Genomic DNA, 12,500 nt, shown 5'->3' with positions numbered 1-12,500 from the left:
AGAAAAAGCGCGCGGATATACCGTACGTTTCATTTCCTTTGTGTGTTTACATCTGTAAAGACCACAAAATGGCTCCTACTAAGCGTCAGGGATCCGGTTCATGAAAAGACGCAATCTCTCCATCCGCACACGGATTACTATTTCACAGCAACTGATATTCCTGTGAAACGCACTGTGGATACAACGGGAGCACGTACGGTGAATATTCGCACCACAGGGAATGAGAAGTCATCCTTCACTGTGGTTCTAGCTTGCCATGCTAATGGCCAGAAACTTCCACCCATGGTGATATTCAAAAGGAAGACCTTGCCAAAAGAGACCTTTCCTAGCCGGCGTCATCATAAAAAGCTAACTCGAAGGGATGGATGAAGAAAAGATGAGCGAGTGGTTAAGGTAAGTTTAAGTTTACGCGAAGAGGCCGGGTGGCTTTTTTTTACGCAGCTCTGTCCATGTTGATATACGTATGTTTGTGATTGCACATTTGCGTACATTTTGGGAGTGAACAGAGTTGTTAGAACGCTGGTTTTTAATATATTATTAAAGTTTGACTGACCTATCTGACTGTTTTTTTGACATTCCTTTAGCGCAGTTAGATGCGGCTTACAACACCGGGCGGCTTATAGGTGGACAAAGTTTTGAAATATGCCGTTCATTGAAGGCGCGGCTTTTAACCCAGGGCGCCTTATGGTGCGGAAAATACGGTAGTTGTTCCTCCCAGGGAATACAAGTCACAAGTCTCTCCCAAGCTCTTTACGACACTTAAAGCTGAGTTGAAAAACCACCAGAGACAGAATAGGTATTTTGTAATATATTTTCAAAGCCTTGCAGATATACATTTGAAACCAGTCCAGCATAGAACATTCTATCGCGCCGCCAAAATGGTCTGTCTTCCCGACCCCAAAACCCTCTCTCCTCTCTCTAGTCAAAACACATGCTAGTCAAAACACATTCCAAAGAATTCAAGGTTAACACACACAGTTTACTTGCAGAGAAACAGAAAGAGAATAAATGGAAAACACGAGCTGTTTTCAAATATGACTATGAAAGAAAATAAGTAACACTAAAATTCGGATATATGTAAATATCTGCCTCCGACACGGTCTAACCTCGGATTTCCACTGGATGTGTAATGGTTTCCATTCAATACACGCAAAGCTTCTATATTTGCCAGACGGCGCAACACGGCAGATTAATTTTGCTAAAATCTGCATTTGTGGGACAGGAAGTCATGCGCAGACACAATAAGTTATCCGGTTCAAAGCGGATCGTATTTTAAACTTTGAAACGTCCTAATGGGCGGGGACGAACCCCAAGTAAACTTGTCAAAGGTTTTTAGACGTAATTTCACTTCGTTGACACAAATGGGAGGACACGCTGATTCTGGAGGTCCAAAATCAAAGGATCATATTATAGTAAGGGTGTAACGATACGTGTATTTGTATTGAACCGTTTTGGTACGGGGGTTTCGGTTCGTTTCAGAGGTGTACCGAACGAGTTTCCACACGGACATATTAAGTAGCGTAGCGCACGTTGTGTAAACAATGCACCCCGAGGCACAACACACGGCATGCTAGCAGCTAACGGGCTACGACAAGATGTAAAAGCCAGAGCTGGAAGACCCTCCTGCCTCGTTAAGATCTCTGTTTGGGAACACTAAGCCTTCGCGGTGCGATACAACACTGGAGGACGGAGGTTTGCCGACATTGTTCAGCAGCGGTAGGGTATGCTTCTGCCAACACGTCAAACATGCTAACCCATTTGAAGCGTCACCACCCCCAAGTGAACATCGCTTCAACGAAGAGAAAGACGAGCGTAGTGCAAACACTGCATTCAAGCAGCCTCTCCTCGGTGAGTCAGGCAGGGCTAAAGCAATAACAAATGTTTTTATAGCAGCAGATTAAAGACCATATTGCATTAAAAACTAGATTTTGACCCACTGAGACATTGTAACTGCAAGCAGGTCTGTTCTTTCTGCAGACAATGTGGATAAACTGATTTTTCTGGCAAAAAAAATGAAGATTAAGTGAAAAGTCACCAGTGTTAAAGGCTTGGGTGGAAATATTAATCTGTCTGGGCTGTTCTCCTGAAGCTTCAGTAAAACTTGATAATATTCCTATTCTGTCTTGATGGTCCTTCTTACTCAGCATATATGTCATCGAAAGAACTTGGGGTTGACCAGTGACTTAAATTCCCTGGGAGGAAGAGCTGGTCGACGCAACACTTTACTACAACTCCCCTTATCACATATTTGCTGGTAAATGTCCAGACTATTTGGCTGCACGATGGAGCCACAACAGTCAGCAGCCGTTACGTATCCAGTGGAAATCCGGGGTACACATTACTTCACCAAACATGATTATGTAGGAAATTGTACATTTGAACAATGTGGAAGTTAACCAGGGCCACTGTTGATAATACAAGATTTGTCACCAACCAGCTTCTCATAGACCGCTTCCGCCTTCTGCCGGCGACGGATCTCCACATCTACTTGGTTGCGTGCATGTTTCAATCTGACCTCCAGAGCGATCCTCTCCGTCTCCGCTTTAGCCAGCGTCTCTTTGCAGGAAAGCAGCTCATCGCCTGCCCGCTGCCACTTCTTACGGCAGTCCTCAAAGTTCACAGCCATTTGAAGAAACTCTAGGTGACAAAAAGGATCGGTTTATTTTTGTGACATACTCCCTTAAAAAGGGGCCACTCCAGGGATTATTAAATGATATTGGATCCCTGTTGGGGACTACAGTGAGTTATCAGTAGTATCAGTTATGGGGCGGCATGGCGTAGTGGGTAGAGCGGCAATGCCAGAAACCTGAGGGTTGCAGGTTCGCTCCCCGCCTCTTGACATCCAAATTGCTGCCGTTGTGTCCTTGGGCAGGACACTTCACCCTTGCCCCGGTGCCGTTCACACTGGTGAATGAATGATAGGTGGTGGTCGGAGAAACTGGCAGCCTCGCTTCCGTCAGTCTACCCCAGGGCAGCTGTGGCTACGAATGTAGCTTACCACCACCATGTGTGAATGAATGATGGGTTCCCACTTCTCTGTGAGCGCTTTGAGTATCTAATAATAGAAAAGCGCTATATTAAATCTACTCCGTTATTATTATTATCAGGTTGCCATGCAGTTATGGCCAAAAATATTGGCACCTCTGCATTTCTGTCAGATAATGCAGAGCCATATATTCATTTGTCTATAAATATATGGATAACATTTATCTACAGTCTTTTTATTAGACATTACAAATGAAATGATGGTATTATGTTCACACCCCAACACTGCTTTACTTAATCAGTAATTATGATATCAATATTGATAACGATAATCTTAATTATTACTTTGGCCATAATTGGCAGCCCTAGATCTCATAAATGAACAATATTTTTATCTAATATATATTGTTGTGGCTTGTGCAACCCTTTGAGACAATCGTGATTTAGAGCTATATAAGCAAACTTTGATATATATATATATATATATATATATATATATATATATATATACCGAATTTTTCGGAGTATAAGTCGCACCTGCCGAAAATGCATAATAAAGAAGGAAAAAAACATATATGAAAAAAAACTGCGACTTAGTCTGAAAAATACGGTATACATACACATATATATATATACACATATATATATATATATATACACACATATATATATACATATACACACACATATATATACACACACACACACACACACACACACACACACACACACACACACACACACACACACACACACACAGGTATACTGAATGTACAGAACTTTAAAAAAATCAATAAATAAAAACTATCAAAATGTAAAAATAGAGATAAAGGCATCATGTAATGACAAAAAGCTGACAAGTTGATGTTATTAAAGAATAAAACAAATAACCTTTGTCTATGAACATATGGATAACATTTATCTATAGTCTTTTTATTAGACATTACAAATGACATGATGGTATTACGTTCACACCCCAACACTGCTTTACTTCACAATCATGATTTCAATATTGATAACAATAATCTTAAATATTACTTTGGCCATAATTGGCAGCCCTAGATCTCATAAATGAACAATATTTTTATCCAATATATATATATATGAATCAGCACCTCCAAGTCCGAGTCCATGGTTCTCGCCCGGAAAAGAGTGGAGTGCCATCTCCGGGTTGGGGAGGAGATCTTGCCCCAAGTGGAGGAGTTCAAGTACCTCGGAGTCTTGTTCACGAGTGAGGGAAGAGTGGATCGTGAGATCGACAGGCGGATCGGTGCGGCGTCTTCAGTAATGCGGACGCTGTATCGATCCGTTGTGGTGAAGAAGGAGCTGAGCCGGAAGGCAAAGCTCTCAATTTACCGGTCAATCTACGTTCCCATCCTCACCTATGGTCATGAGCTTTGGGTTATGACCGAAAGGACAAGATCACGGGTACAAGCGGCCGAAATGAGTTTCCTCCGCCGAGTGGCGGGGCTCTCCCTTAGAGATAGGGTGAGAAGCTCTGTCATCCGGGGGGAGCTCAAAGTAAAGCCGCTGCTCCTCCACATCGAGAGGAGCCAGATGAGGTGGTTCGGGCATCTGGTCAGGATGCCACCCGAACGCCTCCCTAGGGAGATGTTTAGGGCACGTCCGACCGGTAGGAGGCCGCGGGGAAGACCCAGGACACGTTGGGAAGACTATTTCTCCCGGCTGGCCTGGGAACGCCTCGGGGTCCCACAGGAAGAGCTGGACGAAGTGGCTGGGGAGAGGGAAGTCTGGGCTTCCCTGCTTAGGCTGCTGCCCCCGCGACCCGACCTCGGATAAGCGGAAGAAGATGGATGGATGGATGGATGGATATATATATATATATATATATTGATATATATATTGATATATATATATATATATATATTTGTGGCTTGTGCAACCCTTTGAGACACTCGTGATTTATGGCTATATAAGCAAACTTTGATTGAGATATATATATATATATATATATATATATATATATATATATATATATATATATATATGTCTTAATAAGGTTATCCAAAAAATAGTGCTCGATACCGTAGTAGAGCGCAATATATGTATGTGTGGGAAAAAAAATCACAAGACTACTTCATCTCTACAGGCCTGTTTCATGAGGGGTTCCCTCAATCATCAGGAGATTTATATATAGATATATATATACTGTATATATACACATCCATCCATCCATCCATCCATTTTCTACCGCTTATTCCCTTTGGGGTCGCAGGGGGCGCTGGAGCCTATCTCAGCTACAATCGGGCGGAAGGCGGGGTACACCCTGGACAAGTCGCCACCTCATCGCAGGGCCAACACAGATAGACAGACAACATTTACACTCACATTCACACACTAGGGCCAATTTAGTGTTGCCAATCAACTTATCCCCAGGTGCATGTCTTTGGAGGTGGGAGGAAGCCGGAGTACCCAGAGGGAACCCACGCAGTCACGGGGAGGACATGCAAACTCCACACAGAAAGATCCCGAGCCCGGGATTGAACCCAAGACTACTCAGGACCTTCGTATTGTGAGGCAGATGCACTAACCCCTCTGCCACCGTGAAGCCCATATATATACACACAGAACTTTAAAAAAATTAATAAATGAAAACTCTTTCAAAATGTAAAAATAGAGATAAAGGCACAATGGAATGACAAAAATCTGACAAGTTGATGTTATTAAATAATTTTTAAAAAACTAATATTTGTCTATGAATATATGGATAACGTTTACCTATAGTCTTTGTATTAGATATTACTAATTACTTGATGGTATTATGTTCACACCCCAACACTAAATAAATGTACGGAACTTAAAAACAATTAGTAAAAAAAAACTATCAAAATCTCAAAATAGAGATAAAGGCATAATGGAATGACAAAAAGCTGACAAGCTGACGTTACTAAAGAATACAAAAAAATTTGGGGTTTGGTATGGTATTTTTTTTTTTTTAATACAATCATGTGTGCTTACGGACTGCATCCCTGCAGACTGTATTGATCTATATTGATATATAATGTAGGAACCAGAAATATTAATAACAGAAAGAAATAACCCTTTTGTGTGAATGAGTGAGGTGTTTTGGGTTAGTGCACTAATTGTAAGTGTATCTTGTACTATATTGATTTAATAAAAAATAAAAAAAATAAATAAATAAAAATATATTTAAAAAAATATATATATATATATTAAAAAATATATATAAAAAAAAATATATATATATATATATATATATATATTTTTTTTTTTTTTTTTTTTTTTTCTTGTGCGGCCCGGTACCAATCGATCCACGGACCGGTACCGGGCCACGGCCCGGTGGTTGGGGACCACTGTTTTAGGGCACAATAGTATGCCGTGAGATACAGTCTGGTGAGCCGTGACAGATGATCTAGTTTCACCTATTTGGGTTCAAAATATTTTTTGCAAACCAGTAATTATAGTCTGCAAATGATGTGTTGTTGTTGAGTGTCTGTACTGTGTAGAACTTGGCAGAGTAACCGTGTAATACTCTTCCACATCAGTAGGTGGCAGCCGGTAGCTAATTGCTTTGTAGATGTCGGAAACAGTGGGAGGCAGCATGCAGGTAAAAAAGGTATCTATTGCTTAAACCAAAAATAAACAAAAGGTCAGTGCCCCTAAGACAAGGGTCGGCAACCCGCGGCTCTAGAGCCGCATGCGGCTCTTTAGCGCCGCCCTGGTGGCTCTCTGGAGCTTTTTCAAAAATGTATGAAAAATGGAAAAAGATTAGGGGAAAAAAATAATTTTTTTGTTTAAATATGGTTTCTGTAGGAGGACAAACATGACACAAACCTCCCTAATTGTTATAAAGCACACTGTTTATATTAAACATGCTTCACTGATTCGAGTATTTGGCGAGCGCCGTTTTGTCCTACTAATTTTGGCGGTCCTTGAACTCACTGTAGTTTGTTTACATGTATAACTTTCTCCGACTTTCAGGGACGTGTTTTATGCCACTTCTTTTTCTGTCTCATTTTGTCCACCAAACTTTTAACGTTGTGCATGAATGCACAAAGGTGAGTTTTGTTGATGTTATTGACTTGTGTAGAGTGCTAATCAGACATATTTGGTCACTGCATGACTGCAAGCTAATCGATGCTAACATGTTATTTAGGCTAGCTATATGTACATATTGCATCATTATGCCTCATTTGTAGGTATATTTGAGGTAATTTAGTTTCCTTTAAGTCTTCTTAATTCAATTTATATCTCATGACACACTAAATGTATGTAATATGGCTTTTAATTTTTTGCGGCTCCAGACAGATTTGTTTTTGTATTTTTGGTCCAATATGGCTCTTTCAACATTTTGGGTTGCCGACCCCTGCCCTAAGAAAAGGCATCAAAGCTTAGGGAAGGCTATGCAGAACAAAACTAAAACTGAACTGGCTACAAAGGAAACAAAAACAAACTGCTGGACGACAGCAAAGACTTACTGTGGAGCAAAGACAAAGTACATACGAACATGACATGACAATCAACAATGTCCACACAAAGAAGGATAAAAACAACTGAAATATTCTTAATTGCTAAAACAAAGTAGATGCAGGAAATATCGCTCAAAGGAAGACATGAAACAGCAACAGGAAAATACCAAAAAAAAAGAGAAAAAGCCACCAAAATGGGAGCGCAAGACAAGAACTAAAACACTACACACAGGAAAACAGCAAACAAACTCAAAATAAGTCAGGGTGTGATGTGACAGGTGGTGACAGTACACCTACTTTGAGACAAGAGCTATAGTGATGCATGCTTGGTTATGCTTTAAAGTCATATCCAACAATTGCGACGACGACTTTTTACTGTCAGCGGATTATCCGCGGATCGGGCGGATGAAATAAAAAAAAATTAGATTTTATCCGCGGGTCGGGTCGGGCGGTTGAAATAAAAAAAAATTAGATTTTAAATAGATTCAGGCGGGTGGCAGTTAAACCAATTCGGAAATATATATACATAGTTAAATGTTGTTACCCACATACGAAAAACGAGCAGGCACCTGCAGCATATGCCACAACAGAAGAAAAAAAAAAAAAAAGAGATGGACACTTTTACGGAGCGGAGAAGGTCCCCGACGCCTCGCCGGGGTCCGGGACCGAGGCCCCTTCCCCCGAGAGGGCCCCACCGGGAGCCGTAGCTGAGGCGATCCGCGAGAAGGGCCCGACGCACGTCCAGGGTCACCACCGCGCCCACCGCACCGACACCCCGCCTCGTCCGCCTTCGCCGCGGCCGGCGTCACGCGCAGCAGGTAAGCAGCTTACCTGCCCGCAGGTAAGCAGCTTACCTGCCCGCCACCCCGTGGCCGGGGGCTCGTAACAGGGGTCACTCCGCGCGCTCCGCCCGCGCAGCTTACCTGCCCGCCACCCCTGTTGCCGGGGGCGCGTAACAGGGGTCACTCCGCGCGCAGTGCGCTCACGAAAGGGGTGGGGCTCACCCTGGTTGATATAGAGAGCAGGACGGTGGCCATGGAAGTCGGAACCCGCTAAGGAGTGTGTAACAACCCACCTGCCGAATCAACTAGCCCTGAAAATGGATGGCGCTGGAGCGTGGGGCCATACCCGGCCGTCGCCGGCAGCGAGACGCGCTTGGAGGTGCGCTCAGCGCGGCTCCCATATGATTGCGCACTGGTGTGCGTCTGGGTCGTGACAGCGTGGCACGCGCAAGTCTGTGCTCCATTGGATCAGTCTCCTTTCTTTAACAGGCAAAAGCTTTATAACCTCACCATACCTGCCAACTTTTAAATCAGAAAAACCTAGTAGCCAGGGTCCAAGGGCCGCAGGCCCCGGTAGGTCCAGGACAAAGTCCTGGTGGGGGGTTCTGCCCCCCGACGCAAAATGATTATTAGCATTCAGACAGGTTAAAATCAGTCACAGTGACTTTTCAAAACAAAAATATTACAGCAAAAATCATATGGGTTGATTGACATGTTTATTCTGTAAGCTAACTTCAATAGTTTAAAATTATTTTGACAGTTAATGCCAGTTATCCTGTCAACCTTTCAGAAGACTTCAATTTGTTAATTGAAAGTATAAATAGTATAAACACTTTTAACAGAATGTCGTGCTGTGAAATACAGCCGACACGCGCACCAAACACGAAGCAAGGCCATGGTGCAGGAGAACAAAGGACTTCTTTCATTTAAGGTTTGTGATAAACCATCAAACTCATTCGTTAAAAAGACTCTATAGTAATATAAAGCAAATTTTTCTGGACATTATCATGCAAGAAAAGTTTATTTTTGGGATCGCGATCACCGCGTAATGATTTTTAAAGGTTGCATTACATTATTAACTGTCCCATGTGATCAGCCAGTGCGATTGGAAGTCCATGCTCAATTATTGCCTCCGTAAATAAAACTTTGGCATTTATCACATCCAAAGAATCTGTTTGGGCGACGAAAAACGTTGAAAGTTTTCCACTTGTATCGCTAGCAACGGCATTAGACTTGTGTTTTTTTGTCCCAACGTGGTCTTTTACATCGCTAATTCCTCCGTGTCCGATCGAAAAATCTTGTCTGCACAAGGTGCAATTCGCGTAGTTTTCACCCTTTTTTTTTTTTTTAATTAATGAAAAACCGTATTTTTTATCACTGCAACCGTAACCAGGAATAGGTTGATGAAAACCGTACTAATTACGGGAAAACCGGAGTAGTTGGCAGGTATGCCTCACTAATGCCTTGCATCGTCTATATTAGATATATAACAACGGGCGGGTGCGGGCGGATGGCGGGCGGGTGCAGTTCTGATCAAACGTTACATCGGGTGGATGGCGGATGGTTGACGACTTTCTGATGCGGTTGCGGATGAAATATTTGCCTATCCGCGCATCTCTAGCGCTCACGAAAGGGGTGGGACTCACCCTGGTTGATATAGACAGCAGGACGGTGGCCATGGACGTCGGAACCCGCTAAGGAGTGTGTAACAACCCACCTGCCGAATCAACTAGTCCTGAAAATGGATGGCGCTGGAGCGTCGGGCCCATACCCGGCCGTCGCCGGCAGCGAGACGCGCTTGGAGGTGCGCTCAGCGCGGCTCCCATATGATTGCGCACTGGTGTGCGTCTGGGTCGTGACAGCGTGGCACGCGAATGTCTGTGCTGCATTGGATCAGTCTCCTTTCTTTAACAGGCAAAAGCTTTATAACCTCACTAATGCCTTGCATCGTCTACCGTATTTTCCGCACTATAATCCGCCCCGGGTTATTAGCCGCACCTTCAATGAATGGCATATTTCAAAACTTTGTTCACCTATAAGCCGCCCCGGGTTATAAGCCGCGCTAAAGGGAATGTCAAAAAAACAGTCAGATAGGTCAGTCAAACTTAAATAATATATTACAAACCAGCGTTCTAACAACTCTGTTCACCCCCAAAATGTAATGTGCAAATGTGCAATCACAAAAATAGTAACACTCAAATTACTGCAGAGCAATAGCAACATCAATAACTCAACGTTGCTCGAACGTTAATGTCACACAACACACAAAATAAACATTTAAAGCTCACTTTCTGAAATTATTCCTCATCCATAAATCCCTCGAATTCTTCTTCAGTGTCTGAATTAAAAAGTTGGGCAAATACGGCATCCAAAATGGCCGGCTCCGTCTCGTCGAAGTCATTAGAGTCAATGTTGCTGTTGTTTTTCCAGCAGTTCCGTGAATCCTGCCTTCCGGAAAGCTCGGACCACAGTTGAGACCGATATATCCGCCCAGGCATTTACAATCCACTGGAAGATGTTGGCGTATGTCGTCCGGCGCTGTCTCCCTGTCTTAGTGGCGCAGGTCATCTTGTTGCTTCCTCTACCTTGCTGCTCTATTTCCGTGTTCTACTGCGTGACTTATTGCCTTGAGTTTGAATTCTGCGTTGTACGCGTGTCTCTTAATAGGAGCCATTTTGTGGTCTTTACAGATGTAAACACACAAATGAAATGAAACGTAATATCCGCGCGCTTCTTCTTCTATGGGGGCGGGTGGTTGCTTACAGTAGAAGAAGAAGCGCTTCCTCCTCTATGGGGGCGGGTGCTTACCTTGGCGGTTGCTTACCGTAGAGCAGGGGTGCTCATTACGTCGATCGCGAGCTACCGGTCGATCTCGGAGGGTGTGTCAGTCGATCACCAGCCAGCCATTAAAAAAATAGTCCTAAAAATGAGCGATCATAAATCTTCACTATGACGTCACTTTCGTCACTTGATTGACATTCACGGCACCCGAGGGTCTTCTGAGATGACGCTGGCTGCTGCCAGCTCATTAAAATTACCGACTGGAAGGCGAGAAACACTTTATTTCAACAGACTCTGGCGCGTACCTGTCATCAACTCCAAAGACCGACTGCACAGTTGCACAATAAAAGCGCTACTTCCTCCTGCCTGCGCTACCAAAATAAGAGTCTCCGAAAGCTGGCGTGCACAAGCTAGCAAGCTACGGAGTTTGCCGACAATGTATTTCTTGTAAAGTGTATACAAAGGAGTACGGAAGCTGGATAAATAAAATGCCAAAAACCAACCACTTTCATGTGGTATTGGACAGAAAGGAGGACTTTTTTTCTCCTCCATTCGAAAATGCGGACCTTATTAGCACCACTGTCTGATTCCTATCAATGCAAGTCATCACAATCAGGTAATACACCAACTTATATTCTTGTCTTCATGAAAGAAAGGAATCTATATGTGTTAAACATGCTTGTATTATCTTTAAACACTTTTAACTTATTAACAATATTAACTATATGTGTTAAACATGCTTGTTTTATCTTTAAACACCTTTAACTTATTACCAATATTAACTATAAGTGTTAAACATGCTTGTATTATCTTTAAACACCTTTAACTTGTTAACAATATTAACTATATGTGTTAAACATGCTTGTATTATCTTTAAACACCTTTAATTTATTAATATTAACTATATGTGTTAAACATGCTTGCATTATCACTAAACATCTTTAACTTGTTAACAATATTAACTATATGTGTTAAACATGTTTGCATTATCTTTAAACACCTTTAACTTAACAATATTAACTATATGTGTTAAACATGCTTGTATTATCATTAATCACCTTTAACTTGTTAACAATATTAACTATATGTATTAAACAAACTTGTATTTTCATTAAACACCTTTAATTTATTAACAATATTAACTATATGTGTTAAACATGCTTGTATTATCATTAAACACCTTTAACTTGTTAACAAAAACATATGTTTCATAAATAAGTAAATATAAATTATATATATGAATGAGGTAGATCCCCACGACTTGATCAATTGAAAAGTAGCTCGCCTGCAGAAAAAGTGTGAGCACCCCTGCCGTAGAAGAAGAAGCGCTTCCTCTTCTACGGGGAAAAAAGATGGCGGCTGTTTACCGTAGTTGCGAGACCTAAACTTTATGAAAATGAATCTTAATATTAATCCATATATAAAGCGCACCGGGTTATAAGCCGCACTGTCAGCTTTTGAGAAAATTTGTGGTTTTTAGGTGCGGCTAATAGTGCGGAAA

The 12,500-nt window shown here is 42.1% G+C and overlaps 1 protein-coding gene across 1 annotated transcript in view; it reads right to left on the bottom strand.

The window, feature by feature from the left end:
* Window positions 1–12,500, bottom strand: part of LOC133578324 (rac GTPase-activating protein 1-like) — a 42,529-nt gene that overhangs the window by 29,196 nt on the left and 833 nt on the right. Inside the window, exon 3 of the mRNA XM_061932667.1 lies at window positions 2,435–2,637. Coding sequence (XP_061788651.1) covers window positions 2,435–2,637 — 203 coding nt within the window. The remainder of the gene's footprint in view (window positions 1–2,434; window positions 2,638–12,500) is intronic.

Source organism: Nerophis lumbriciformis, linkage group LG38 (assembly GCF_033978685.3).
Source record: "Nerophis lumbriciformis linkage group LG38, RoL_Nlum_v2.1, whole genome shotgun sequence".
Lineage (NCBI taxonomy): Eukaryota > Metazoa > Chordata > Actinopteri > Syngnathiformes > Syngnathidae > Nerophis > Nerophis lumbriciformis.
This window is presented reverse-complemented; position numbering and strand designations above follow the sequence as displayed.